The 24,868-nt window shown below is 41.6% G+C and overlaps 2 protein-coding genes across 4 annotated transcripts in view; both read right to left on the bottom strand.

Moving 5' to 3' along the window:
- Positions 1 to 12,092, bottom strand: part of BMERB1 (bMERB domain containing 1) — a 47,436-nt gene extending 35,344 nt beyond the window's left edge. The window contains exon 1 of the mRNA XM_032125432.1: positions 11,891 to 12,092. Coding sequence (XP_031981323.1) covers positions 11,891 to 11,996 — 106 coding nt within the window. The 5' untranslated portion in view covers positions 11,997 to 12,092. The remainder of the gene's footprint in view (positions 1 to 11,890) is intronic.
- A 3,738-nt stretch (positions 12,093 to 15,830) lies between these two features.
- MPV17L (MPV17 mitochondrial inner membrane protein like) overlaps positions 15,831 to 24,868 on the bottom strand; it is a 9,706-nt gene continuing 668 nt past the window's right edge. The window contains exons 2-4 of one of the 3 annotated variants that reach the window (XM_032125634.1): positions 23,742 to 23,812; positions 22,480 to 22,509; positions 15,831 to 17,646 (exon numbers count right to left, since the gene is read on the bottom strand). In XM_032125634.1, coding sequence (XP_031981525.1) covers positions 17,563 to 17,646; positions 22,480 to 22,509; positions 23,742 to 23,812 — 185 coding nt within the window. In that variant the 3' untranslated portion in view covers positions 15,831 to 17,562. Of the gene's footprint in view, positions 17,647 to 18,172; positions 22,325 to 22,479; positions 22,510 to 23,741; positions 23,813 to 24,868 lie in introns of those variants that run through there. The other 2 variants (XM_032125632.1, XM_032125633.1) reach the window with 2 other exon arrangements.

The raw sequence follows: 24,868 nt of genomic DNA, 5'->3' as shown, positions 1-24,868 counted from the left end.
TTTTAAGCTCTGTTTACAAATTCTTACATTTAATGGGCATTTATTTGTAAAAAGGAAAAAAAAAGCTCCATTTAATTATTTCCTCAGAACTCATTATGCAAAGTTAACCTCCTGAATTAAGTAAGGTGTTAGTGATGAATCTCATTTTTACAGACCTTTATCTGAATTATCTTTGACCTAATTTGTGTTGATGCAGACTGGGGTATAAAACAATGCTCAAGTACTGCTATGAACAGTTCATGCTCTTTTATTTGCATCTGTTTGCACGTTTTTCAGCTCATTTGCAATATTGATTCATTTAGAAAGATACACATCTCAAAACAACCATCCCCCATGCTGCCTGTTTCTTTATTTGACTCACCAGCAAACACTCATTTATCCTAGCCAGCATCTGATAATGCCCTGGGTTAGCCCACAAAAATGTCATTGCTATCCAGGCTTCTTGGACAGCCCACAAAAAACTCACAACTGTTATTAGGGGAGGATGTTCCACAGGACCTAGAAACTGATGAGAATCCTGATCATTTGTTCTAGTAGAGAGAGTGGTTTCTGGCTTGGGTATTTTGTCTTTCTACCATTGCAGAATAAGGAAACCTGGGAAAATTATTAAAAGGATATTCCATGAGATGGGATCCTGTTTCTTGCTCTAGGTATATTGCACTCCTGCAAAGGGCAGTGGATGACCCCCTTATAAACACACAGATTATTGACTTCTGAGAAATATCTCTTCTCCCTCGTGATGAGTGAATGCAAACATGCTACAAGGACAATATTTTCTTTGCTGTAAATACCTATATATGCGGAGGACTCACTGGAGACAGTTTTTTCTTGCTTGCAACACAGTTGTGTAACACCTTCCCAGCATGAAAATAGTTACGTCAGGTTGTAACTGTTAGCCACTGTTGTGGCTAACCACATAATTTTAAAACAATAAAATTAAGTGCTATGATTTTCTCCACTACAAGAATATTTTTACAAAGATATTTTATATCCAGACTATTCTACATAAAAGGTAAACTCAATAAATTATTTCTCCACAACTCCTGAGGGAAAAACTCACATCAGCTACTATGAAATGGCTGCAACAAAAAACTGGGAAGATGCTTGAAAAAAAGCTTTGCCTGGGTAAGATTGATGTTGGAAGAGCTCTTGTACATGGTCTTTGTTTCTGATAGGGAATTACCCTGACATTTCAGCTCTCTTGCAGGATTATCTCTGCTGAACAGACATGACTTGGACAAGCTGAGAGTGCTTTTCATGCCTTAGGTGTGGTCTGTCCAGCCTTCAGATCCCTGCAGCTTTGCACACACAAACCCAGGAGCAGGAGAGCTGTGGTTTGAGTCATAGCTGCATTTTTTTTTCTTCGAATGAACATAGGAGATGAGGCAGAAAGCTGCAGTGAAGACAGGAGGAATCAAGGGGAGGGATGAATTAAGCTCAGTCGTTCATTCTAGCACATCATGCCTGCATATCAAAGACAAGATTGAACGTAGTGGAAAATGTTGCTTGAGCCAGTACAAGAGCTGGCACCCATCCTGCCCAGGGAGTATATGGAAATGGTTTCATAACATGTAAACCTTGAAATAGGCCTTAGTATTCCCCTCCTCCCCAAATTATTGTCCAAGCACCACTGTTACATCCCTCTTGAATACTTTTTTCACTTTATCAAGAAAGAAATTAAAAGGAACACACTGGTCACTGGCTGCCTCCAGGTACCTCAGTGCTTCTCACACCACAAGCAATTTGTCCTCACTCCAGTGACCCCCAGTGCCTCAGAGGCACAGAAAATAACATCCAGAAATCAAACTGCATTAGTTACCTCTTTCTAGAGGTCTGATTTGTGAGAACGGGCATTAGCTTTCCTAGTAGCTCTCCGATTACTTAAAGACAATGCAAAAGAGTCAGGAGTTGAAAGTCCTAAAGTAACCAGCTCTTGATATCTGCTCAGGTGTGCAGGACAGAGGAACGGACCAAGTGTTCAAAATAATATTTTATTTTTCCAAATAAACCTGTGTGAGATGAAAACTTGCTTGACATTTACATAAACCATGATGCTGACAGTGCAGCTGCTATTGGATTTCCACAGTCCTTTCACCTTTTCCCACGATGTTATGAATTGAAAATACAACCTTATGCACTTTAAACAGCAGTTTGTCCTTCAGAGAACGAGGAGAACATGTGTGTAGCCTGGTGGGGAAGTTTGCACAGTAGATGTGATCTGACAGCTGTTTCTATGGAAAAATGGATCCAAAGCAGGACACAAAAAATGAGGGAAAATTGCCTTTGAAGGTTGACCCAGAAGCCCTCATTGTCAGTTTTATTCAATGACACTGGGTTAGACCTTTATCTGTAAGGAGCTATTTTAGTCTGGCTCAGGAAAACTGCCAAGGAGTCAGGATGACTCTGGAAGGGGTTTCTGTGCCCAGCCCTGCCACAGCCCTGCATGAGGCTGAGCCCTACCAGGAGGCTGTAAACAGAAACTGGAACAGTTCCTTGCTGTGGTAGGTACTTTCCCCAGTGTGGAGCTCCCACTGAAATCATTGCACCTTCCCATCTGCCGCAAGACTGACTTTAAGCCACACTCCAAGGAAAGCAATTCCTGCTACATCACTTCATTTTATGTCATGGAGATTTAAAAAGCAGTACTAAGAAACACACATTATTTGTTCATTTCCTTCCGTCGTTTTGCTCAGTGGTCAAAGGAAACAGCCTGTGGATTTCCATTTTATTCCTCACCAGAGTCAGATTCTGATCCTGTAATACTAACAAAAAGCTTCAGTACTTATGTTTCAAATGCTACTGTAACAGTGCCAGCTACAGCTAATGTTCAGGGGTTTCAAACTTATTTAGTTTGGTATTTTTTAAAGATTTTTTCTACCTTCATTATTATTTTTTTTTTATTCCAAAACACAAAGTCAACAAAATATTCACTCTCAAGGAGTCTTGCAAAACCTCTTTAGGAATGAATATATGGGCATCAGTTGGTAAAGAGCAGCGTATTTGCAAATGAAATAATAGTAAAATGGCCATTGACATTTCAAGATTTCACATTTTCAGGATATTCTCCTATGAAATTATCTGACTGCATGCCAGAAAGCTTGTTTCTCTGTCTCTCCCCCCTCTGTGATACGATTCTCTAATAACACAGTTTTCTAACAGTGATCTAAACATCTTACCAGCAGCTGGCAGGTAATTTTAGGTAACCTTAAAACCACTTGGTAATTATTATAGACATATGAGTCCAATCCAGTAAAGACCAAAACTGATACTGGTATAGAGAACTGCTTCAGACAGTAACGAAACTGGTTTACATAATAGATTCCCACTCCAGCAAGTAAATAAATATTGAGAAAATGCTTCTCAGAAGCCAAGAAAAAAAGGTGTTTCTCATTTCATAGGACAAGTAATTTCCCAGGGGGGTGAACATTGCTATTCTTAAGGCCATGGGCATACAATGAGTACAGTCTGACAGCAGAGTGGGAGGTCAGGCAGCAGAGAATCATACTGGGATCTTGTTCTTCGGTGTATGAGGCACACAGTATCTGCAGGGAGCCACAGGCAAAAGCTGTGTCCTTTCTTAAAGATCAAATAGCCAGAGCCAGGAGAGCCAAACCAGCTGGTTCTTTCTCAGTGAATTCTGAGGTGAAACAGCACAGGGCTCCAGCTCTTCAACTCACACAAATGATGACAGCTGGTAAAAAAATGTGTTTTGTACTTGCCTTTCATCTGTGGATGTGGAGTCATTCTCTAGCAAGCTCTGTTTTCACCAAGTAAATTGCTTTTGCATACTGACTTTTGATTCACTTTTCTTTAAATACACTAATATTTTCTTCCTCACAACTGGCATTGGGCACCCGTGAGTTTGAGCTGCCTGAGGTCTCAGAGGTGAAGAAATGAAAGCAATTCAAGCAGAGTCCTACCTATATCTGAGACAAATCGATAGCTGGCTGTCACCTTCTCTGCATACGAGAAAGAAAGAAATTTCCTAATCGCAGGATGTTTCACCCCTTGCCAAGGCAGAGACAAATGGATCTTGATTTTACTGGCTTTCAAAACACCATGGCTTGCCCTTCACTATCACATCCCACACACTGTCTATGCCACAGACAACTATCAGCCTGAAGGAAAATGTGTGCCTCAGAATCTGCCAAACTGCAGTAACTTCAATCCCCTCCCAGGCACGGTGCCCAGAGGAAGCTGTATAGGAATCCATGGTAGAGGATGAAAGGCAAAAAGCTACAGATTGGATAAGGAAGGTGGGGACACAAATGCGTAACTGAATTTCTGTGACTTTCTCTTGTGTGAAGCAGGATAATTTGAGGAGCAGCCGCCGCTCACCACAGGGACTCCAATATATTACCTGATGATTCACTGCTCACAGACAGGGCGACTGTAGTGCCATTACTCTGCCAGTGCAAATGGTTCTCCAGGGAGCAAATGCTCATCCCTGCTTGCCACAGGACAGGCCCAGTGACAACTGAGGCCAGAGACACCAAACCCATGGGGCAGCCTGACAAAGATTCCCAGGGGAGTCCTCACAGAAGTGACACAGCCCCCAGATCCCCTCCCCTGTTTTCTAAAGAGAATCAAGGTGAACAGGGCTCCAGGAGATGAAGGCACAGAGTCTGGTCCAGTTTTGCTTTTACTGAAATCAGTGAGGAAATTTCCACTGATGTTAATGAAGTCAGGACTGTGCTTCGTATTTGCAACCAAGAAAGTGTCAATCAGGCTTCTCCATCCTTTCCCACGGAGGTCAAGTCACTTGCTCTTTTGGCTTCAACACCATTATTCTAAAACTTACTTTGGCCTCCTGGACTGAAAGGACATAAGTGGTAAAATTGACTGTTGATTCCTTTCCTGGTTTGAGTTGTTTTCTACAAAAGATGAACAAAACCATTAAATCACTTTATAATGAGATCTTTTGTTCTAATTTTACCAGTATATGAAAAAACCCAAATGTGCGTGTAAAAAAACTACAAAAAACCCTCATCAGTGAAGGTTTGGGTGGCGGAAGGATTCAGGGCAATAAAAAGATCCTTAAACACTGCTGATATTCTTACAATAACAAATTACCTCTTGCATTTTGGTAGTGTTTGCAATCATTAGGCTTTTGCAATGAGCAGCTTGTGTCACTGGAAATCATTCATCCTCATTCAGTGACAAACTCTCTTAAAAATATTTTCTCAGATATTTTGCCCTTTATGAGCTGACAAAATGTTGATAATTCATGTTTCATTGCTGATCCTGAAGGGCAACTAATATAATTTATCCAAGGGTGCTCCTCCTGATTTCTCATAGTTTGCCCTCCAAGCACACATTTTTCATCTCTGTGTTTTGAATCCATTTATACTGTGCCTTTTAAGTAGGCAGACAGCAGAAGATGTTTCATGGAAATAAATTAGCATTATTTATTGTCTCTGGGTCTATTTTACTAAGTAAGATTTTTATGAAAATGGAACATATTTAGCTACAGAAGAAGAGCCCTCTGGGAATAAGGATTAAAGAGTGTTGAGTTTCAAACTTTCTTGTGCTCAGTGACTACAAGAAAACTCTAGAAACTTCACACATAATACACAGTACTCTGCAGTGCATGCCCAATCCTAAATGTAAGTTTTTGTTCCTGTTTTATAACGCACCCTTGAGGCAGACATACACACACTCTCACAAGTGGTTTCTCTGATAAAAACATGCCATGCAACGAAGACATCAGTTATCAAACATAGTGAAAAAAAATTACACAGACTGAGTCCATAATCCCACAGGCTACCAACAGCAAGGATGATTTTTGTAGTTCAAAGTGTCCTAGTTTCCAAATCTAATGCATTTTTTTCTGTAAAATATGTTTAAAGGAAATGAGAAAATTCATGGGCAACAGTCCCAAATATGACACTTTAGGTTCATCTATAACTTTTTCAGCAATTATTGTTGACACTGGTTTGACTATAAACATTGCATTGAATGTTAGGTGTTCGTTTCCTGCTTGGCACACACGGTTGGGGCACAGAGTTTTTTAAGTTATTAACCCTCAGATTTACGAGTGTCTCAGGCGAGAGAAACGTCTTCGCTGTGATATGTGAGTAGATGTGCAGCAGTAAGATCTTGATCTGTAATAACCAACATGTTTTTGCAGAATAGCCTCTATCCAGAATTACACAGACTCACAGAACAGGTCGGGTTGGAAGGGATCACAGTGGCTCATCTGGTGCCACTTCCCTGCTCAGGCAGGGTCTTTGCAGAGCACACAGCACAGGATTGTGTCCACACGGCTCTGGAGTATCTCCAGCGAGGCAGTCGCTGGTCTATGCTCTGAGCCCTCCCTGCTCACACTGACAGACACGGATGGTGTCCCCTCTCAGCCATCTCCTCTCAAGGTTGAACACTCCCAGCTCCCTCAGCCTTTTCTTTCTCCTCTCAGCCCCTTTGGCTTTGATTAGATTGGGATGGATTTGCTTGCTGTTTTCCTCGTTTGTCTGTGTTTTGTAGGAGGGGTTGGACTTCACAGGATACAAAGTATTATAAAGAGACAGTTATGTCCAGAACCTTGGGACAACTTGAGGAGTAGATAAACCGCACTTTTTTGTTGAGAAACCCTGGACACACATAGCTAGACAAAAAAGTGAAAACTCATGAAATATGTGCAATATGTGAGGCATTATGAAAGAAGGCCCAAAGGTATATGTTTGAATATTTAACTATCAGATGATAGAAACAAAAGGAGGGAGACTATAGGAGCAAGGGTGGCCCAATAACTGATATATTTCTGCTCTGTGGCCTTGAGACACCCACATAAAGTATCATTTGGAAGAAGCTGCTTTAAGAGTCACAGTTTCCTCCCCATTGACCAATATTTTAGTACGAATACACTCTGAGACACTAAAATATTTCCAGTTCTCTCTTTTCCTTCTTCCTCTGTCTCAGTAGTTGCCGGAGCAACCAGCTGTGGGAGGGGGAATTAGAAAAATGAGACAATGTGTATAATAGTATAAACTGGATTAGTCTCACTCTGTCAATCATTCTCTGGACTCTTTGTGAAGTAAATCAAACACCAAGTTACAGCCTTCCCTCATGAGCTACAGGGATGCAGCAATGACCTGGTGGAGATTATTAAATGGTACATTTTAGGTACAGACTGCTAGCCAAAATCGCAAATTACTTATAAAAACACTAAGCTGTGTAGGAGAATTTTAGAGCCATCTGACTGCCATCAAAGCAGGTGAGTTTTAGAACTGTTCTATAGAAAACAGCCTCAATCCTTTCTAGAAAACCCCTTCTGATTTTCAGTGTGGGAGTTCTGTCTTGGTTCCACAGATCAGACACGGCTGCTTTTCCTCTTGAAGTACAATAGAAATATATTAACATTAAAAATAATGAAAAAGGTAAAAATCTAGAATGGCAGCATCCTTTGAATCAGTTGTCTTTGTTGCTGACAATGTTTTGCCCAATATTTTCTAAAAAGGTCTAGGGTTCACTGTAAACGTTTTATTGTCACCGTGAATTTTTTGGTCACTCTCTTTTCAAAAATTTTACACAATTGTGGGTTTGGGTTTTTTAAGTGGAGACATGGGAAGAATATTAATTACATTCTCTGATTGAAGCCCATGTTCAGACCTTCACAAAGCCAGCAGTGCTGCTGTTTCTATAAAAAGAAGCATAACTGTGTATATCCTTCAGTTAGCCTCTTTCCCACCTATTTAATAGATGGCCTGAATAAGCCTAATTTGTTTTGTGTCTTTCATTGCCTGTAATAGATATAATTAACAATTATTCCCATTTACAGTAACACAAGGGCATGACTGTGAAGGAACAGCATGATGGTTGTGTCACATGAATTCATTTTGTGCCTCTGAAACTTTTTTTTTTTTTTTTTTTTAAATTTCTTTTTAAAACCAGAGTGGAAACATGATGAGATTGGGGAACAGTGTTATGAGAGTATGATAGGCAGGGTTATATTGCATCACTGACTGACTGGGGAGGTGTTGAAGTAACAGGAAGTTTTTATGCAAAGCACCAGCATGGATTTGTGGATGTCTGTACAATATGTGGGGCATTATGAAAGAAAGCCCAAAGGTATATGTCTGAATATTTAACTATCAGATGATAGAAACAAAACATTAAATAGCCCGTGTTTTCAGTGCTCAGCAGCAGAGCATGTAAATACAAACAAGAGTCTTTCTGGCTAACAGGCTTAGAAAGATTTTGAAGATAAACTAACCGAATATGGTGAAATAAGTTTTCACATGTGTCAGCCCAGGATCTCAGTGAACCTCGGAGCTGTTCTATCTTTCTAATACATCAGAGTGATCTCAGAACTAGATTCACCCCACTGGTGCTGTTCTGGAGTGTTCTCATGCTCCTTCCTTGGACAGAAGTTGTGATACAACACTCACAGCAAGAAGGGAGAGCAAGTAAAGCTGCCTGTGAAGGCTTTGTGCTACTACTGAGTCTCATGGTGGGAATCTCCAGCTTCTTTAGTACTAAGCTGTAACAGGGCCCCTTTCCCCTATTCTCCGCTTCATATTCCAGAACAGTCAAAAAGGTGGGTCTCTGCAATACAGGAGTGTGGCAGCTTACCTCCAATGCTGAGTTACCTTTCAAATGAAAACAATAAACAAGTTTCATGGTGCACTAAATTGCATCAAAGCATAATCTTTGCAGTTTTCTGGCATTTCTGCTTCCTTACACTGACTCAAGCTGGAGGGTTCATGGTGAATTTTGCATTTAGCTTCAGCCCTCACACAAACTGCAAGAGGACAGGAAAGCTCAGCAGAAATCTGAGAAGTGCCGTGTCCAGAAGGACAGTGAAAAACTGCTTTGTCTCTCTGTGGCTCTTCGCATGGTGTGCATGCAGTTATTTAATCAGGCCATTATGAGTTGCCAATGGCAAGACCGATGTTTCTAAATGAAGCTGTGCACTCAGTAGTAAGGACAGACCAAAGTGCTCGAGTGTTCTGCTTCAGAGCAGGCTCCCCAAGACTAAGTTGTAAAAATCGTTTACTGTGAAGGCTTTAACCACATTATCATTATACAAGCCTGACAATTTATAAGCTTGTCTTTTATATGCATGCACTTGAACACAGATGAGTTGCCCTGTACATAGTAAACCACCATTCTTAGTGTTCTCTAGTCCTTGGAAACTCCCTCCTGTATGCAAAGAGAAAGGCTTCAGGGACTTGTTAAAGAGACACCTTTAAACAATCTGCTTCATATTTTGCTTGCACAGCCACTAGAGATCCTGACACCATCAGGTCACAGGGCATCAGATCCTCAGCTACTGTGATCCAGCTTAACTCCACTGATAACCTGGCTGAAAGAGGCCATTGTAGGGTAGAAATATGCATGATGCACATTTCAATGCTGTGAAGCAACTCATCTTTGTTTATAACCAATACCCAGCAATGCCTCCAGTACCATGGATAGAGACGTTAGCACAGAGCCCCCTTTCCATTTGACAAACTGAAGAGAAATTACCTGACTTCCATGACATTCTCTCTGTAATGGACATAATCAGGATGTACATTCTCTTGTGATAAGACTGCACTCACATCACCAGGCACTGACCAGGGAACAGCACTCTGTTGTGCAGTGTTGTACAGATACACAAGTTCTGCCTCCAAAAAGATCCTGATTTAATACAACAAATCCTCAGAGTAAAAAAGGACAAATTCATATGCAGTAATAGACTTCTGCTTTTGTTAATACTCTTACCAAGCACTTCATATTTAAAACAATATGCAAATACCAAAAGCTAATTGTAAACATCAGTAAAAAAGGGGATGACGGTTTTTCAGCTCCTTCACAGACAGCCTGGCGACTACTGTCATCATGCCATGCAATTTAGGAGGACTGTAAGGAAGCATTACAGTAAATAGTAAGATCTATTTATTTTTAATCATTGCAAAAGTGTGACCAGAAGTCAGCGTTAGTATTTAAATAGGAAAGATAGGCAGCAATCATCTAAACCAGCTACTATAAATAACATTTTGCACAGTATTTAAAGAAAGCTGGAGCCAATAAGCAAACAAAAGAAATTAATTATTCAAATAAATAAAAATTTTCTACTTTTCAAAGAACAGATCACAGCCTCTAGATTATTTCCTACTCCTATCTAAATTGTTATGCACAGAGAAATATTCAACAGAAACTAGTGTGTAGAAGGGCAGCTCAGAGCAGAGCCAGGGTGCACACCTCATACACTGGGTCCTAGTCCTGCCAACAGCCCACTCTGGTACTGGGTGTCAAGCTGTGATTTGGGTGGCAGCTCAATGCTGAATACGTATTTTTGAGCAGATCAGATCTCCCTCTCAGCCTGCACACTGCCTTCTGCCAAACAGACCATCTTTTGTCCAAAGCTTGCAAGACATAATCTTTCCTGGCACCTCGGGATACCAGTTACTATTGTTATTATTATTACAAGTGCTGCAGTGCACTCAGCTCCTGAGTGCTGGAACAAAACCAGACACGGTTATGAGAACAAGAAAAGCACGTCCATATCGTGCCAGAGAACCTGCAAAACTGTTGCATGTGTCTGACTCAACCAACTCAGTCAACAGTGATTTAAGTCTTCAATTCCATTTTAGAAAGTGTGGAGTTTCTCAGTCCTGAATCTATGCCAGGCACTGCAACAAAACCAACACTGCAACCGAAGCGTCACTGGGAGAGTTACACCCTGTCATCAGCATACGGTAGACAATAACATAGCCATTAAAAACTGAAGCTAGAGGTGAAGTATCATTCCAGAACACAGCAGTCTCTGAAAAGTAAACACAGCAGATGCACTGGCTAAAATCTGCTACCAAGGTGCTGCAAAGCCATGCCATGTTTAAAACCATCCACGTGAAACTTCACGATCAAAAGATGGGTGGGGAATCAAGGATATCAGCAACTCCAGTACCAGCCAAGTTGAAATCATCACAACAGATAGCACACAAAGTTTTTTTTTTTCCTGTGGCCAAATCAAATACTTGATGAAACTTAGAAAATATTTTTCTTGATACTGTCTAGTACAGTTTTTGTGACTAGCTTTTCAAGATCTCTTGCCTCAGTGGTTACCTGGACAATTATAAGGGGTTTGCAGGCTTATTAGGTTGTAAAGAAGATAGTTCTGCCAATAGAAGAATAATAGCTGGTATCTCAGAGACAACAAGGTCCCACGGATAATGTGAATTGGCAGTGATGTGTCTTTTTAACTACTCTTTCCGTTGGCACTTTGGACAGCTTATGTCAATTGCCGCTTTCCAGAAAATTATGATTTCAAGAAAGCTCTCCCAGCACAGAACATTTGTTGAGCTCATCAATTCAGTTAAACCACTGAAGGTGTGAATTAAGTGCCGTCTTGCTGTACCGTCTGCCTAAGATAACGAGGGAATAAAGTGGTCGTCATCTGTGCTTTCCAAATGTGAAACATGTTAAAGACTACCAATATTTATGAAAATCCCTATACTAAATCCCACCTACTAAACAACATTTAGTTGTCTTTAAACTAAAGACATTTAATGTGAAACATTAAAGACTACCAATATTTATGAAAATCCCTATACTAAATCCCACCTACTAAACAACGGGGGAGAGCAAACGTCCCAGTGATCCTTCCTCGGCCACCCGCTCATCGCTTCGGTGCGCGGAACGAGCCGCCCGTGCCGCAGGCAGAGGCTGGAGCGCCCCGAGCCGCACCGGCTCAGCCGCCCTGTCCCTGGCACAGACGAGCTGTGCGTCCCCGGCACAGCGCCCTCAAAGCAAAGCACCAGCCTCAGAGGGCAAAGCGGTCACACAAACCCTCCTCCCCGAGAAGTCCGAGGTGGCCTCGCCCTGCCAACAGGACCCGGGACCGCCCGGCCCCGCCGCAGCCGGGGCTCCCCGGCCGGCCGGACCCGCACCCGCGGCCCCCACTCACTTCTCCCCAGCGCCTCCGCCTTCCACTCCGTCTCCTCCACTGCCCCGTAGCGCCGCATAGGTCTCTCGGCCTCGGCGCTGGCTGAGATGGACCTGCGGAGCTCCATGGCCGGGGGCTCCGCTCAGCCCATGCGGCGGCGCGGGCTCTGCGCGGGGCTGGGCGCTCCGTGCGCGGCGCGGGGCCCGCGGGCGGGGGGCGGGCAGGGGCTCCGGCACATGCTCAGTGCGGGGCTGGGGCGGGCGAGTCGCGACACAAAGCGGTGTCACAGCTCGCACATGCTGCACACACGCCCCGCCCGGCCGGCCCTACCTCTGCTCGGGTGGGCACTGCCCGCCCCGGGGGTGCTGCCCTGAGCTCCGCGGCCCCGGCTCGCTGCGGTGCCGCTGCCCAGCCCTGCCCAGCGCTGCCCAGCCCTGCCCAGCCCTGCCCAGCGCTGCCCAGCCCTGCCCAGCCCTGCCCAGCCCAGCCCAGCCCTGCCCAGCGCTGCCCAGCCCTGCCCAGCCCTGCCAGCCCTGCCCAGCGCTGCCCAGCCCAGCCCAGCCCTGCCCAGCCCTGCCCAGCCCAGCCCAGCCCTGCCCAGCGCTGCCCAGCGCTGCCCAGCCCTGCCCAGCCCTGCCAGCCCTGCCCAGCGCTGCCCAGCCCAGCCCAGCCCTGCCCAGCCCTGCCCAGCCCTGCCAGCCCTGCCCAGCGCTGCCCAGCGCTGCCCAGCCCTGCGGGCTGCGCTCCCCTTGGCGTAGCCAAACCACTCGGGCAGGCGAGAGTTCGCAAACCCGCTCGCTGCCAGGACTGTCGATCTTGTGGCCGGTGCAGAGCTGAGCACGTCTTCTGACCTGAGCAGCTGGGAAATAATGGTAACATCCACAGCCATTCATGGCTTTTGCAGTCTAACACATCTCAGGCTGCTGTGCATTCAGCCTTTGGCTTTCCTAAAAGTCCTGCACTGACTGGAATGGCACTCATTCCAGCATCACGTTGCCCCAAGCCAGAGAACAGCACTCAAACAAGTGATGCGATATTGTGTTTCTCATTTTTCATCAGCATGCAGCTTTGCTGCTTATGCAGCCTGCTGGGAATAAAGGAAATGATTTTGCAGGAAGCACAAGTGTGGTAATTATGATTGTTATTATTAAGTTTTTTCTTTTATTGTAAGGGAGGTTATATAGATGAAATCCGTGAACAGCATTTTACAGTTGGAGACTACCTTTCTCAGTGAGATCACATCGCTCTTTACTGTGAGTGTATAATTTCTGACATAAAGACAATGAAGCAGGAGTTGGACAGGTTGTCCAGTGCCCCACAGCAAACCTTTTTGCCTCATTTATAAAGAGTTACAGGGAACTCTGGGTCAATGCTGAGAAAGCTGATTTGTTTGTCATCTACCTTTGCCTGCAAAGTCTTGTCCTTAATCATCAACACTTCAAAAATACCACCTCTGGGTTCAGTGATACACTTACTAATTGGACAGGCGCACATTGATGCTGTTGTGTGAACAATTTTGCTTGAGGAGTGCTTCACGTGTTGGAGGTGAGAAAACCTCCACATTGCTTTTAAAATTGTAACAGAAGATTTCTCTATTTGTCTTCCTCAGAATTGGAATTAGCCAACAAGATGAGCTGGACAGTTTTAGGACATCCTCAGGGAAGTCTGGTTTTTCTCTGTCAGCTGTGCTCCCCAGAGATATGCCATGAATTGAGCACCAGACGTGCTGGAACAGCTCTTGTTGACTTTGCAGTGCCTCATCCTCACTGGTTTTGGCCTTTAGAGACGGAGCCCAAACAGAGCCGTGAGTCAAGCAGAAAAGCTGGTGGCAGGACTCTGCACAGCTGATTTTGGGTGACAGTGCAGCTGCCTGCTGGGGTGGGCTGGACTGACTCACTGGTAGAAGTGAGGAACACAAATGTGGGAGGAATAAGAGTCCATCTGGGATCTGAATGAGAGTGGGACTAAGGGAAAAAGTCTGACTGGGGAGAAGGGCCAATTTTTGGTGGATCTGAGGACTGTTTAATTTCAAACCATCCTTTCAAGTTTTTTAGGTAATTACAACTCAAGTGCATTGTTTAGGAGATGGAGGAGTGATCCTAGAAATAGTTGAATATTTAAAGCACTGCTTTTGTTAGTACGGCTGAAAAACACCCACTTGTCAGAAACTTGGATGCTAAGAATTTACTTACATAAAGCAAAGAATATATAAGGTGATTTATTGTAACTAGGAAGTTTTCACCTGCTCATTTTGAAAAGTCACAAAATCCAGTAAGGGTCCAGTTCAATAGAGTGCTGCACATAAGAGCAGGTGTGTGGAAGCCGCCCCACTGAGGTCATTTGGACAAACGTTTTTGCAAGAGTAGGGCCTAACTATGTATCAATTATTTTGCTAATGTAAGATCAGGATTTTTATTACTGTGACTCTGGAGCATTGTTGCTGCTGCCTTTGCCAGTGGAATTAAATTTCTCTCCTACTGATGAGGTCTTTCAGTGGACCTGGCAATATAAATTACAAATGCATTCCTTTACTCATGAAGGCTGGTTTTCTTCTGCTGAAAGCACTGTTAACGCAGAAAATACAAAAATTCAGGTCTCTTCTCACTGCTTTTAACATAATGCCTGGTAGAGAAATGGAGGTGCACTTCGCTCTCACAGTCATTTTCCCTGACGGCTTCAGTTCCCATTTCTCACTAAATCCTGCCACCAGGAGCTATAGCTGGGCAGGAATAGTTGGCAAATCCACTCTCCTATCTCTTGCTCTCTGACCTCTGTCAGACATCACAGATGCCCCATGGCAGACGTGACTTAGATTTATCTGAACTAATTTTTTTTGTGCAGAAGGTCAGAACACACAGCACAAACTCGGGAGATGCAGCAGCAAAGAGTCAGGGCATAAATATCTGGTAGAAAGAATGGAAACGATCTGCACACTTCAAAAGCTGTAGTTGTGACCAAACTAGAGATTTTGGAAACATACTTCTCTAAACTCTTTTCTTTCCCATTTTACTTTTGTCTTAGTAAATTCTTTCTACATTCACTGTCTTTTTAAGGTAAAAATTCCAGAGAAAAAGCTGTTATAGCATCTGTCAGATACGCTACTAATACCATGGGTAGTGAAGTTGCCCATGTAAGAGTCTTTTTTGGCATTTGGAGCCAGGTCCAGTGGTATGACTGGACTGACTGTTGTGCAGGTGAGTCACTGTGCAGGTGGCTTTTGCATCAGTGATGGGTGTCCATAGCTACAAAGGAAAAACAGATGTTTGAGTTCAGTAAATTTAGATGTCAACATAAATTGGTCTGGGCTATTAGACTTGCAAACACGGCAGGCAACAAGTAATATTTCAGTGTGTATGTGGGCATGTCCATTTTGAAGTAATAAACATCCTGTGTAAATTTTGCAAACGCAGCAGCACACAGCCCCAGGCACAGCTCTCTCAGGGCCTGAGCCTTTTCTCATTTACCATGGTCCAAACTGTAAAGGTGACTTTCTGTAAGCTTCCATTTTACCTACACAAGTTGGCATTTTACACAGAGAGCTCAAAAGTGCCTGCAAGCTGTGAGGCATTCAAAGCGACTGTGCCAGTGTCTTGCTGATTGATGCATGTCCGTATGCAGCGTACATGCTCTATTACCCCTGCATCCTAACAGGCAGGTCCACTTCTGTGGGCCATTTCACTACTCCTCTCACTGGAACTGGAAGCTATAAAGTCACTGCCCTGAATTCTGAAAGGTTTCTTTATGACTTGAATTTCTCTCTATATTTGTACCTGTGTTCCATTGGGTTTTTTTTGCCAATTTCTGCCCCCAAACAGTAAGCTAAACACTGTATGCATAATTGCCATGATGTATCAGAAGTAATTATGAACACAAAATAATTCATTACTGTATGATGACCATTCTGAACTAGATGTAGAACTAATATATGATGCATGAAATGGAAGCAGCTGAACACTCTCAGTAGTAAGTAAAGGTGTTTTTTAATTCACAGAGAGGTGTAAGCAATGGCAGAACAAGAATACCACAGGGGACCAGTCTTTCCGAGGTAGATTTCTACAGGCCAGCATAGAACAGGAGAAAACAACTCGAGGTGGAAAAAGAAATCATCAAAACTTGTATTTTCTTTCCAAAATATTTGTGCAATGACAGGAAAGCTGCTATCCTGACAAATCAAAGAAATAATAATGAGGGTTTGTTCTTATGTATGCATACACTAAGTGCATGTTAGTTATCAGTAAGACACTAATTCCAGGGAAGAGTTGCAACTTAAATTACTCTGCCACCAAGTTACACCCTGTAAAAGGGCACACAATTCAGAATGAAGCTGACACTTCCTCCACAGATAAAGGATCTCATGTAGTGCAGAACTGCGTGTGCATGCTTTGAGTCCATATGGGCCAAACCCTGTATTTATCACAGCCATCTGAGTGCTTATACATTTTAGTTCTGTTGTAACTGGATAAAGCACAGTAACAGAACTAGGGAACAGTTCTCATTCCCAGTCAGTTCCCATTCTCCCGATATCTCTGGTGACTGAACTACCTACTAGGCTACACATCCATGCTTCCTCTTGGTCTCTTTTTGATTCTATCAGTCTTGAGGGTGTAAAATGGAAAAGGGTGACTGTATCAATATCCCATTTTTAAGGTCTTCTGGCAGAGGCGAGCATTTGCATAGGTGTCCCCTGTTCATTGCTTACACAACCCCAAGTGTGTGCACACTGACCTGATGTCATTTTTCCCCTGTTGTTTTATAGCCCCACTTCATAACTGATTTTCCCTGAACACAGCAAACAAAACCACCCATTCTTCAGTTTCTGAAGTTCTCTGATGTACCTGCTGCTACAGCAGAGCTGTCCTTAACGACGTCTTTTCTGACCATACTTCACACCTCATTAGGCTTTTCTGGGTCCAAGATTTCTTTCAGCACAAAAAGGTGTAATTGCTACTAGTGTTGCATAGAGGGGAATGATACATTCTATTATATTCTTTACACTAAAGTCTGTTTTTTTTATCTGGACACAAGGTGCAAGATTTTCAGGCATTACCACATTAAATTCATAAACTGCAAAAAAAGGGAAGGCAGTGTTTGGTAGGGTGGATGATGTTGAAAAGTATACGCAACACATACAGATGTGTAATCTGCATTCTTTGTTCGTGTTTAAAATGGATTACAGTAACTTCAGACATGGTGGACTGGCAATTGCATGTGAATTCTCAGTGCAACTTGGACATTAAGAGAGGACAGACAGTCCTGAGCGGTTTAAGAACAGGAATATTAGGCAGAGATAGAAAGAATATTATCTGAGGCATATGTGAAAGTCACTGGGATTAATACAGTGTTACTCTCTACATTTTAAATTAGAGGTTGCACAGCAAAAAAGGGTTTGCAAATGAGCTTCAAGAACGATATAGCAAAGGGCTAACAGAGCTAAACCTATTACAGTTATCCAAGGAATAAACAAAAACTCTGCTTACCACTACATGCACAAAGAAGGTGCTTTGCCTGCTGTACCAAGTCTTTAAATCTTGTCAGAAAGGTAGTAATATTTTATTAGAATGTTAAGGCTAGGTTGATGTGGGTAGGTAATAAAATTTCATAAGAACACATAAATAATTTCTTTGAGATGCAGAAGATCCTCTGTTACTTGAAGTCTTTGGATAAGTTCCTAGAAGATGGCATTGGACTCAACATCACTGGTTTGATTCAGGAAGAAATCCTTGCTTTGCATTACCCAAGCATTCAGTGATCCTTTTTCTCGCTGTTGGCCATGAAGTCTGTGAAACAGAATTTTTTCAACTTGAAATCTTTCCATAAAGCTTCCTCCTCATTCTAAATATACAAAAAAATTACAGCATGGAATGGACGTGGTATATCTCTCATCCAGTTGTGGAATATATTACTTCCTTCAGCCTCAAATCTTCTGAACCATTTCCTTCCCAAGAGTATCTCACACAAACTAGGCTGAGTGAAGTCCTTCAGTAAGGATCCCATTTCTAACCTCTGTACTCTAGAAAAGTTTATATCTTTTTCCTACCTGAATTCCTCCATTCCTTCTGCATATATATTATTTATTAATTCTGTTCTGAATTTGTACGGAAATGGCAGATGACTTTATGTATGTAACAGCATTTTAAAGGGAGTGAATAATCCCTGCTTAGTTTTTACTCTGCTGCTGTGTTAAGATCTATGACATCAAATTGAGCTTTTTGCTGCATGTGGTCCATGAAGATACCATGAGAACATTACATACGATCTGCCTTTGCTTATACACCTACTAGTTAAAGACAGACAGAGCCAAAAAACAGCATTTAATGTTTATTAAGCCTTTGCAAAAACATAGACAATTTCAGTCAACTTGAAGTTCATTATTTTAGTAAAATGCAAGTATTTCTTGCACATCTCACTGGATTGGCACTAGCAGTAGAGGCAGCAGCACAAGCAGGAAGCACTGGCACTTACAGCAGAAAACTGGAAGGCTGAAGCTGCATAGATTTCAAAGGTTGTTCTATAAAGAGAACTCAGCATATCAGATATGGTAACAGACTAGAGGCAGTTTCACCTTTGCTGCAGCAGGAACCGGTTATTTTATGCTGTGTTATTGGATGGGTTCTTCTGGTGTGAAAAAGACAGAGGCCTTCTGGTGAATTTTCTAAGAAGGATGTATTTAGCACACTAGTAAGCACAGAAGGTTCATTTACATAAAAGATTTGCAGTAGAAAAATAAATTTTGAAATTCTCATTTTATCAAATTCAGACTCCACATCTCCACAGCCATCCAGAATAACACGGAGCTGGAGCTGCACCTGATACAAATGTCTGCTCATCCCATTTCTTCTTAGAAAGGATCCATGGCATAAAAAGATCACCTGACTGCAGGCCCAATAGCTACTGGCAGTATGTTGCTCCTTCCTGAGCACCTATGTGATGTGTAATTCTGTTCATCCTGTGGAAATCTGCATGTTCAGCTGGCAGTAAGATCAGTGCAATTCCTTGAAACAGTCATAAAGCCCTTATGACTGTTTTTCAAAGGGTAGCAGAGAGACATTAGGATAAATCTTGCCTGACTTTTTCTTATTTATTTTTTTTCCCCCAAAAAAATTAGTGAGTTGCTAGAAGTAGCAAACAAAAGTTTACATATGTGTCAAATAGGGCTGGACTAGATGACCTGGGCTGGACATACAGAGGCCCTTTCCAACTTCAATCATTCTGTTATTCTGTGAAATTAATCTTCTAAGCCAAAAAAGTATCAAGAAATAATGAAGGCTCTAACAACTAAGGGATTAGGTCCTCAGACTAAACTGTCAGAGGAAGAAAATCTTTAGAAGGTCCATTAATTTATGCACACTGAGAAATTGTTCCAACACAGCTTCATTATTTTGCATTATGTGGGTCTGAAATGTTTGTGAGACCAATCAGTGCTCATAATTAAAAGAAAAAACCACAATTTTTTTGATGTGAAAAGGGACTTGTGTTACTTAGCTGTCAAGTGCCTTAAGAAGAAAAACAGAGAAAAGTGAAAGGCTTATGCAGGATTTAAAGTCTACTGAAATATAAGAGCCACAGGCTTCCATTACATGAAAGAATTGTACTTCAAGTAATAGAAAGATGGAGAGAAATCCTGAACTCCCCAGCCAGAGAAACTTGACGACAAAGCAGCATTTAGCTCAAATTCCCAAGCAAAAAGCTGGCAGCACAAAAGCAGAGAGCAACAAAGCACAGCTTGTATAAGCTTTTAAGCCATTTAAAATAAAAGATGGATCTTTCATTTATTAGTTAGTCCTGATGAAGAAAGGCATCAGAATTACACAGATCATGAGTTATAAATTCTTGATTCATCTGGGGATTAAGCTTTACCAACCATACCCATGAAGAAAGATTTTTTGCTCTGAGTTACAGCAAAACATCACATACTGCTTACAGCAAACCACCAGCATTTCACTCTCCTTGTAATGACATTATTCTCCAGTTCCCTCCTCCAAGTGACAGCTACAAATCATTAAACACTTAAGGCACAAGCAGAAATAAAAATAAATAGCATCTGTAAAAAAAAGTTAAATACTTCATTAGCACACCTTACCTGAAACGTTTAGCTCTTACTAAATAGAATTCAGAATACCAGTCTGATCCCAAAAATATGAACAGAAAAAAGCCACTACTGAAATTGCTTCTTTATCCTGAGGACTTTATATGCACAAGAACAGTTTAACAGCTATAGCTGTCTGAAGCATTTGTTCACTCATTTTTTAAATACAGACAAAATGCAGTTAGTTCCTCTGTGGATTTCTACTCCTCCTGGGATGTCCAACATCAGGACTGCTCAATTTACACTATGTGATTCATGCAGCAACATCCAGCAGGGGAATTCAACTCACCAAATATAAGCATCTACAAAGAAGCTATTGACATAGCAGCCAGTCATATGAGCTTCCATGTTAGAGATGGAGAGAAATGGGCTCTTACAGTGCACATTTCATCATACAGAGCTTAAACCAATTAACCAAGTTGGAGATGTCCATACCACAGGTGTCAAAAGTCAATTAAAATGAATTCCACCTTGAGGCTGTAGGCAGGTGTGCTCTTCCACATCTGCCTGTGCAGCTGAAGATGGATTTGCAGTGACTTGTCCATCCTGACAGGGAAGGTACTTCCTCCACCTGCCGGCCAGCAAAACAGGCTGTGAAAGCAGCCCCCTGCCATCTACCCAGCTCCCCCCCTCATGCAGTCCTCTGGTCAAAGCCATATGGGCACTTTGCATCATGCTTGACTACTGGGTTATGCTAAACAAGTTGATTTTACCTGAAATAGATTGGGCAGTGCTTGCATGATCCCTTTTCCTTTCTCAGCTAAGATGCACTGGGCTCCTACAGTGACAAATAATTGTTACCAATATATTAAGTAGCACAGCTGCTGGCCAAAGGAATGTATATTTATAGCCTAAGCAGGCTTTGGTACACTATTTAGACAAGACTGAGGAATTCACACATTCCTCAAAGTGGTTTATTATTGTTGTAACAGAGGGATGAGTCTTCTCTTTAGAATCAGACCCATTCAATCAGATACTCTCTCAAGCTTACAATTCAGTAACTTCAAGGCATAAAATCCCATTCTAATCTAGCAAGGGCTCCTTTACTGGTCTGATTTCAACTTACAGCAATCACAGAAATTTGCACAGTTCCGGTTCTGAGATACATATGCACATTTAAAAAATACCCATACCCAGACCTGATCCTCAAGCTGACAAAACAGATCCATAATTAATTTTCACCTTCTCCTAGTCTCCTGTGTATAGTTACCCAGTGTCTTCTGTGAATAGGAATGTTTAAAAGCCATTTAAGGAAGAAATGGAAGTTCCTGATATATATATATAGCTGGATTCTGCCATTCATGTTACCTTCCTTCCTGTGCTCTTTTTCTTCAAAATTTTAATTATATCTTCAGCATAATGAAACAGCTGAAAAGAGTGGAGGAGTCAAGACCCTCATGTATTCTTCAACACTTTGGCCCTTGAAGAGCAAAGGAAGCAGTGGCTGCACACAGAACAAAAACTCTCTGCAGTGCTTAGGGGGGTTCCACTGTGCAGGAGCTGCTTATGACTGACCCCAAGGGTCAATGGGCAGCATCCACCCCCCCAAAGGACTCTGACCAAAGCTGTCTTTATTCTCCTAGCTAAGATAAAACATGTACAAATATAGTTCAGGTTTGTATATTCTATGAAATAATTCATTTGCTATATAAATTTTCATGTAGAATAAAAAGAAGTTGGCCCCATAGAAAAGTGGGCTCTACAAACATAGCACTTACGTTTCCTCTCAATGAAACAGATTCAATGCCACTTTTTAGATATGGAATCCATTAAATTTTGTTCTGCAAGTAATCTTGCATTGATAACAATTGTCAAGTCCGACAACTGATGATTTAATGTTCTATTCTCCTTTTTCTAGCAATTACAAGTTGCTTGAAAATTAAATTACAGTTAATATTTCTCCCCAGTGAGGCAGTCTGACATGATGTGCAACTGCTTACATTGCCCTGTAAGTCAGTTGTTCTCAGATGAGATGGGCTGACAGCATGAAAATAATTAGATGTCAATATACAACTGGCCTCTTTTATGAAAAATAAACAGGCACAAAGACAAACTGTTCCACTGCTTATACTAACCACCAAATGTTGAGATAACTGCTTATTTTAAACATAACAATGAGGCTGCAGTGTGATTTACTGACTTTCACAAACTCAGTTTAGCAATTTAAAATGCGTTCAGAACTAAAGTTCTTATTTGTCTGATGATTCTTCATCTGCATTGACCTTCTCTCCTTGGAGCCACACAAATGCTGACTTTGCTGTGCCATCTCCACTCTGTTGGGAAAAGCAAATGAAGGCAGCCCAGACAAAGCCACAGAGCCCAGTGTAAGCTGTTCGCAGGTGAACTGGGATCAAAATGAAGTTTGACAGCTGTGTTGGAAGGAGAGAGAGCTCAGTTAGTGCTCGAGGCATTGTTACACACCCAACAACTCTACTGCTTCTCCTGGGGTCAGACACCATGTGGCTGCACAAAAGGCCAGGTTTTATGGCACAGAAAGGCTCACGGAGTTACCCTGAGAACTCACCTGCACAAAAGGCCAGTACATCAGTCCTGTCTGAAAGGAAAACGAATCATTTGTTATTCTTACTGATTTCAACCACCAAGATTCATTTTTTCCACATTTAGTGATGACTGAAACATATTTGAGTGAAGTTAATAAAAGCTGTTCAATTACAAATGGAGTCGCTTAACCTAGAGGTTGCCATATTAAACTTCTAATCATCTTCATGAGCCTCTGCTGTGAGTTTTTCAAACACATTATTCTAACTCATTTTAAATAAAAAACCCTAAGCACAGTTAAGTCTTCACAGACATCTGACACCAGACACAATAAGCGCATTTACCAGATGGGTGAACAAATGTTTAAACATGTGAACATTTGTTTCAGTCATTAATGAAAAATACCACTGAACACTATTTATATTTTCACACTTGCAATGCTCCTTCTACTTACTCATACACATAAGGCATATTTAGAAAAATCAATGGATCATTTACTCATAGAACATAAGGCTGATAGAAACCTTATGTTTTGATAGGCTATAGTGGGACTGCTTTTAGAATCATCTTCCATAGGAATAAAAATAATCCTTTTCCATCCTACCTTTATAGTTCTATACTGTGAAAAGAAATTCACATTGCAATCACATTTTCTTCTTCTATTACTTTTTTTCCTGCTAATCCATCATTCTTCTTGCATCTGAGAAACCTTTAATGTTCTCAGCTTGCTGAGCTCTGAAGTGCACAGATAATTTTGTCTTGTGTATGCAGAAATGCAAATCAAAGCCAATTGTTTATAGCAAAGTCTTCTTAAAGCAAGGGGTTGTGTTTCTGAAAGTGAGAAAATTCTCACTGAAAAGTACAGGCTAAAAATTATTATCAAAGAAGGTGTCTCTGTAATTAATGATTTTAATAGGTGTGCATAAAAGTGTTTCCAATAGTATCACTAACTAACCACTGTGTGTGGGTAGTTCTTAAGACAAAAGGTAAAAAAACCCTGAATCATTGTTGTATTGTAGGGCTGTCAGTCAAACAGAGCTGGGTGCAAATGTTATGTATATAAACACTGTACATTTTTAAAATGGCATAATTTCACTCATCTGGCAACACTGCTGAACCCAAACTGCCTTTACTTCACGTGGCTGCTGGTACATAAAGCTTCCTACACATAATTAAATAATGGAGTGAAAGAAAGAGTGAAAAAAGAGGGTTGGAGGAAGGAATATTTCAAATATTTTATCCTTTTTTTTTTGCTTAGCTGTGAGATAAGCAAATTGCTTGCCTCACCTTATATGTATTCCAGAATTTCTTTTTACAGTCTGAAAAGATGTCCTCTTTCCTCTGAAGGATGCTCATACCTAGTGGTAAAATATTTACAATAATCAGAAAAAAAGCAAACAATTAAATCCTCACATTTTTCAATGACATCCCAGACCCTTCTCAAAATATATTGTAATATCTTTGGAAGAAAAGCTGATATTGTTACAAAAAATACCATTCTAACTACCTAATAGTGCTACAAGAAATCTCATCTGTTGACTTGACTCCTAGCACTGACACCAGAGATCAGCTGAGATATACTGGGTGTACAGGTGGTGCAGCATCTGTTTCTCTGCCATACCAGTCACCAGTGGTGTGGTGGTGGAACAGAGAGGATGAAAGCACCTTTTACACCCATGAGAGACAGAATAAGGCATTTACCATATAAGCAGAGGCTCCTTAGTCCGACTCTGGGATTTTTCTGGGTATTCCCATGCCTTGAGGTTATCGGTATCGCTCAATGGATACATTATTTTACTGGTTCCCAGTTTAGGGACTTCTACTATCCCCTTTGTGGTCCTTCCGATCCTTCTGGTCCTTGGGCAATTCTCAGCTTAAGTTGTGACATAGTTAAGATTTTGAGAGGAAGTATCTGGTGTTTGACTTCTTTTTTTACTTCTCTTCAAAAACAAACTGAATGATTTCCCTGTTGGGGTCATAGAATACAGATGTCACAATGCCAGGCAAAAAGAGGACCTGTCTTACTCTTCTTCCACATGAAGTTTGAATTAAATTAGATAATTTAATTACATTAGTCTCACCTCTTAATTTTCTTATTCCCTCATGTTTATTTCTGAAATAGATACTAGACTTCTTTGAAGTATCTTCTTACTTGTTAGCTTTTGAGATTAGCCATTAGTAGCATGCTGTGTTTCTATAGACTCTCACAGCAGAAGCTGGTTCGCTGAACTATGGCATTTCCTGACATTTACAGCTGTGTTTTGGAAAATGAGACAGCTGATGCTGAGAACTAAGCAGAACAGTTCAAACAGACATGGATGCTACAATCCTTGAAGGTGCTTTGAACTCTTTGTTGTTAATTAAAAACTACGTGCCCAACCGAGCTCAGGGCAGGCCTCCTTTGGTCCAGCACC

The sequence above is a fragment of the Corvus moneduloides genome, chromosome 16 (assembly GCF_009650955.1).
Source record: "Corvus moneduloides isolate bCorMon1 chromosome 16, bCorMon1.pri, whole genome shotgun sequence".
NCBI classification, from domain to species: domain Eukaryota; kingdom Metazoa; phylum Chordata; class Aves; order Passeriformes; family Corvidae; genus Corvus; species Corvus moneduloides.
Note: the sequence above shows the minus strand (reverse complement) of the source record. Positions and strands in the feature narration are given on the sequence as shown.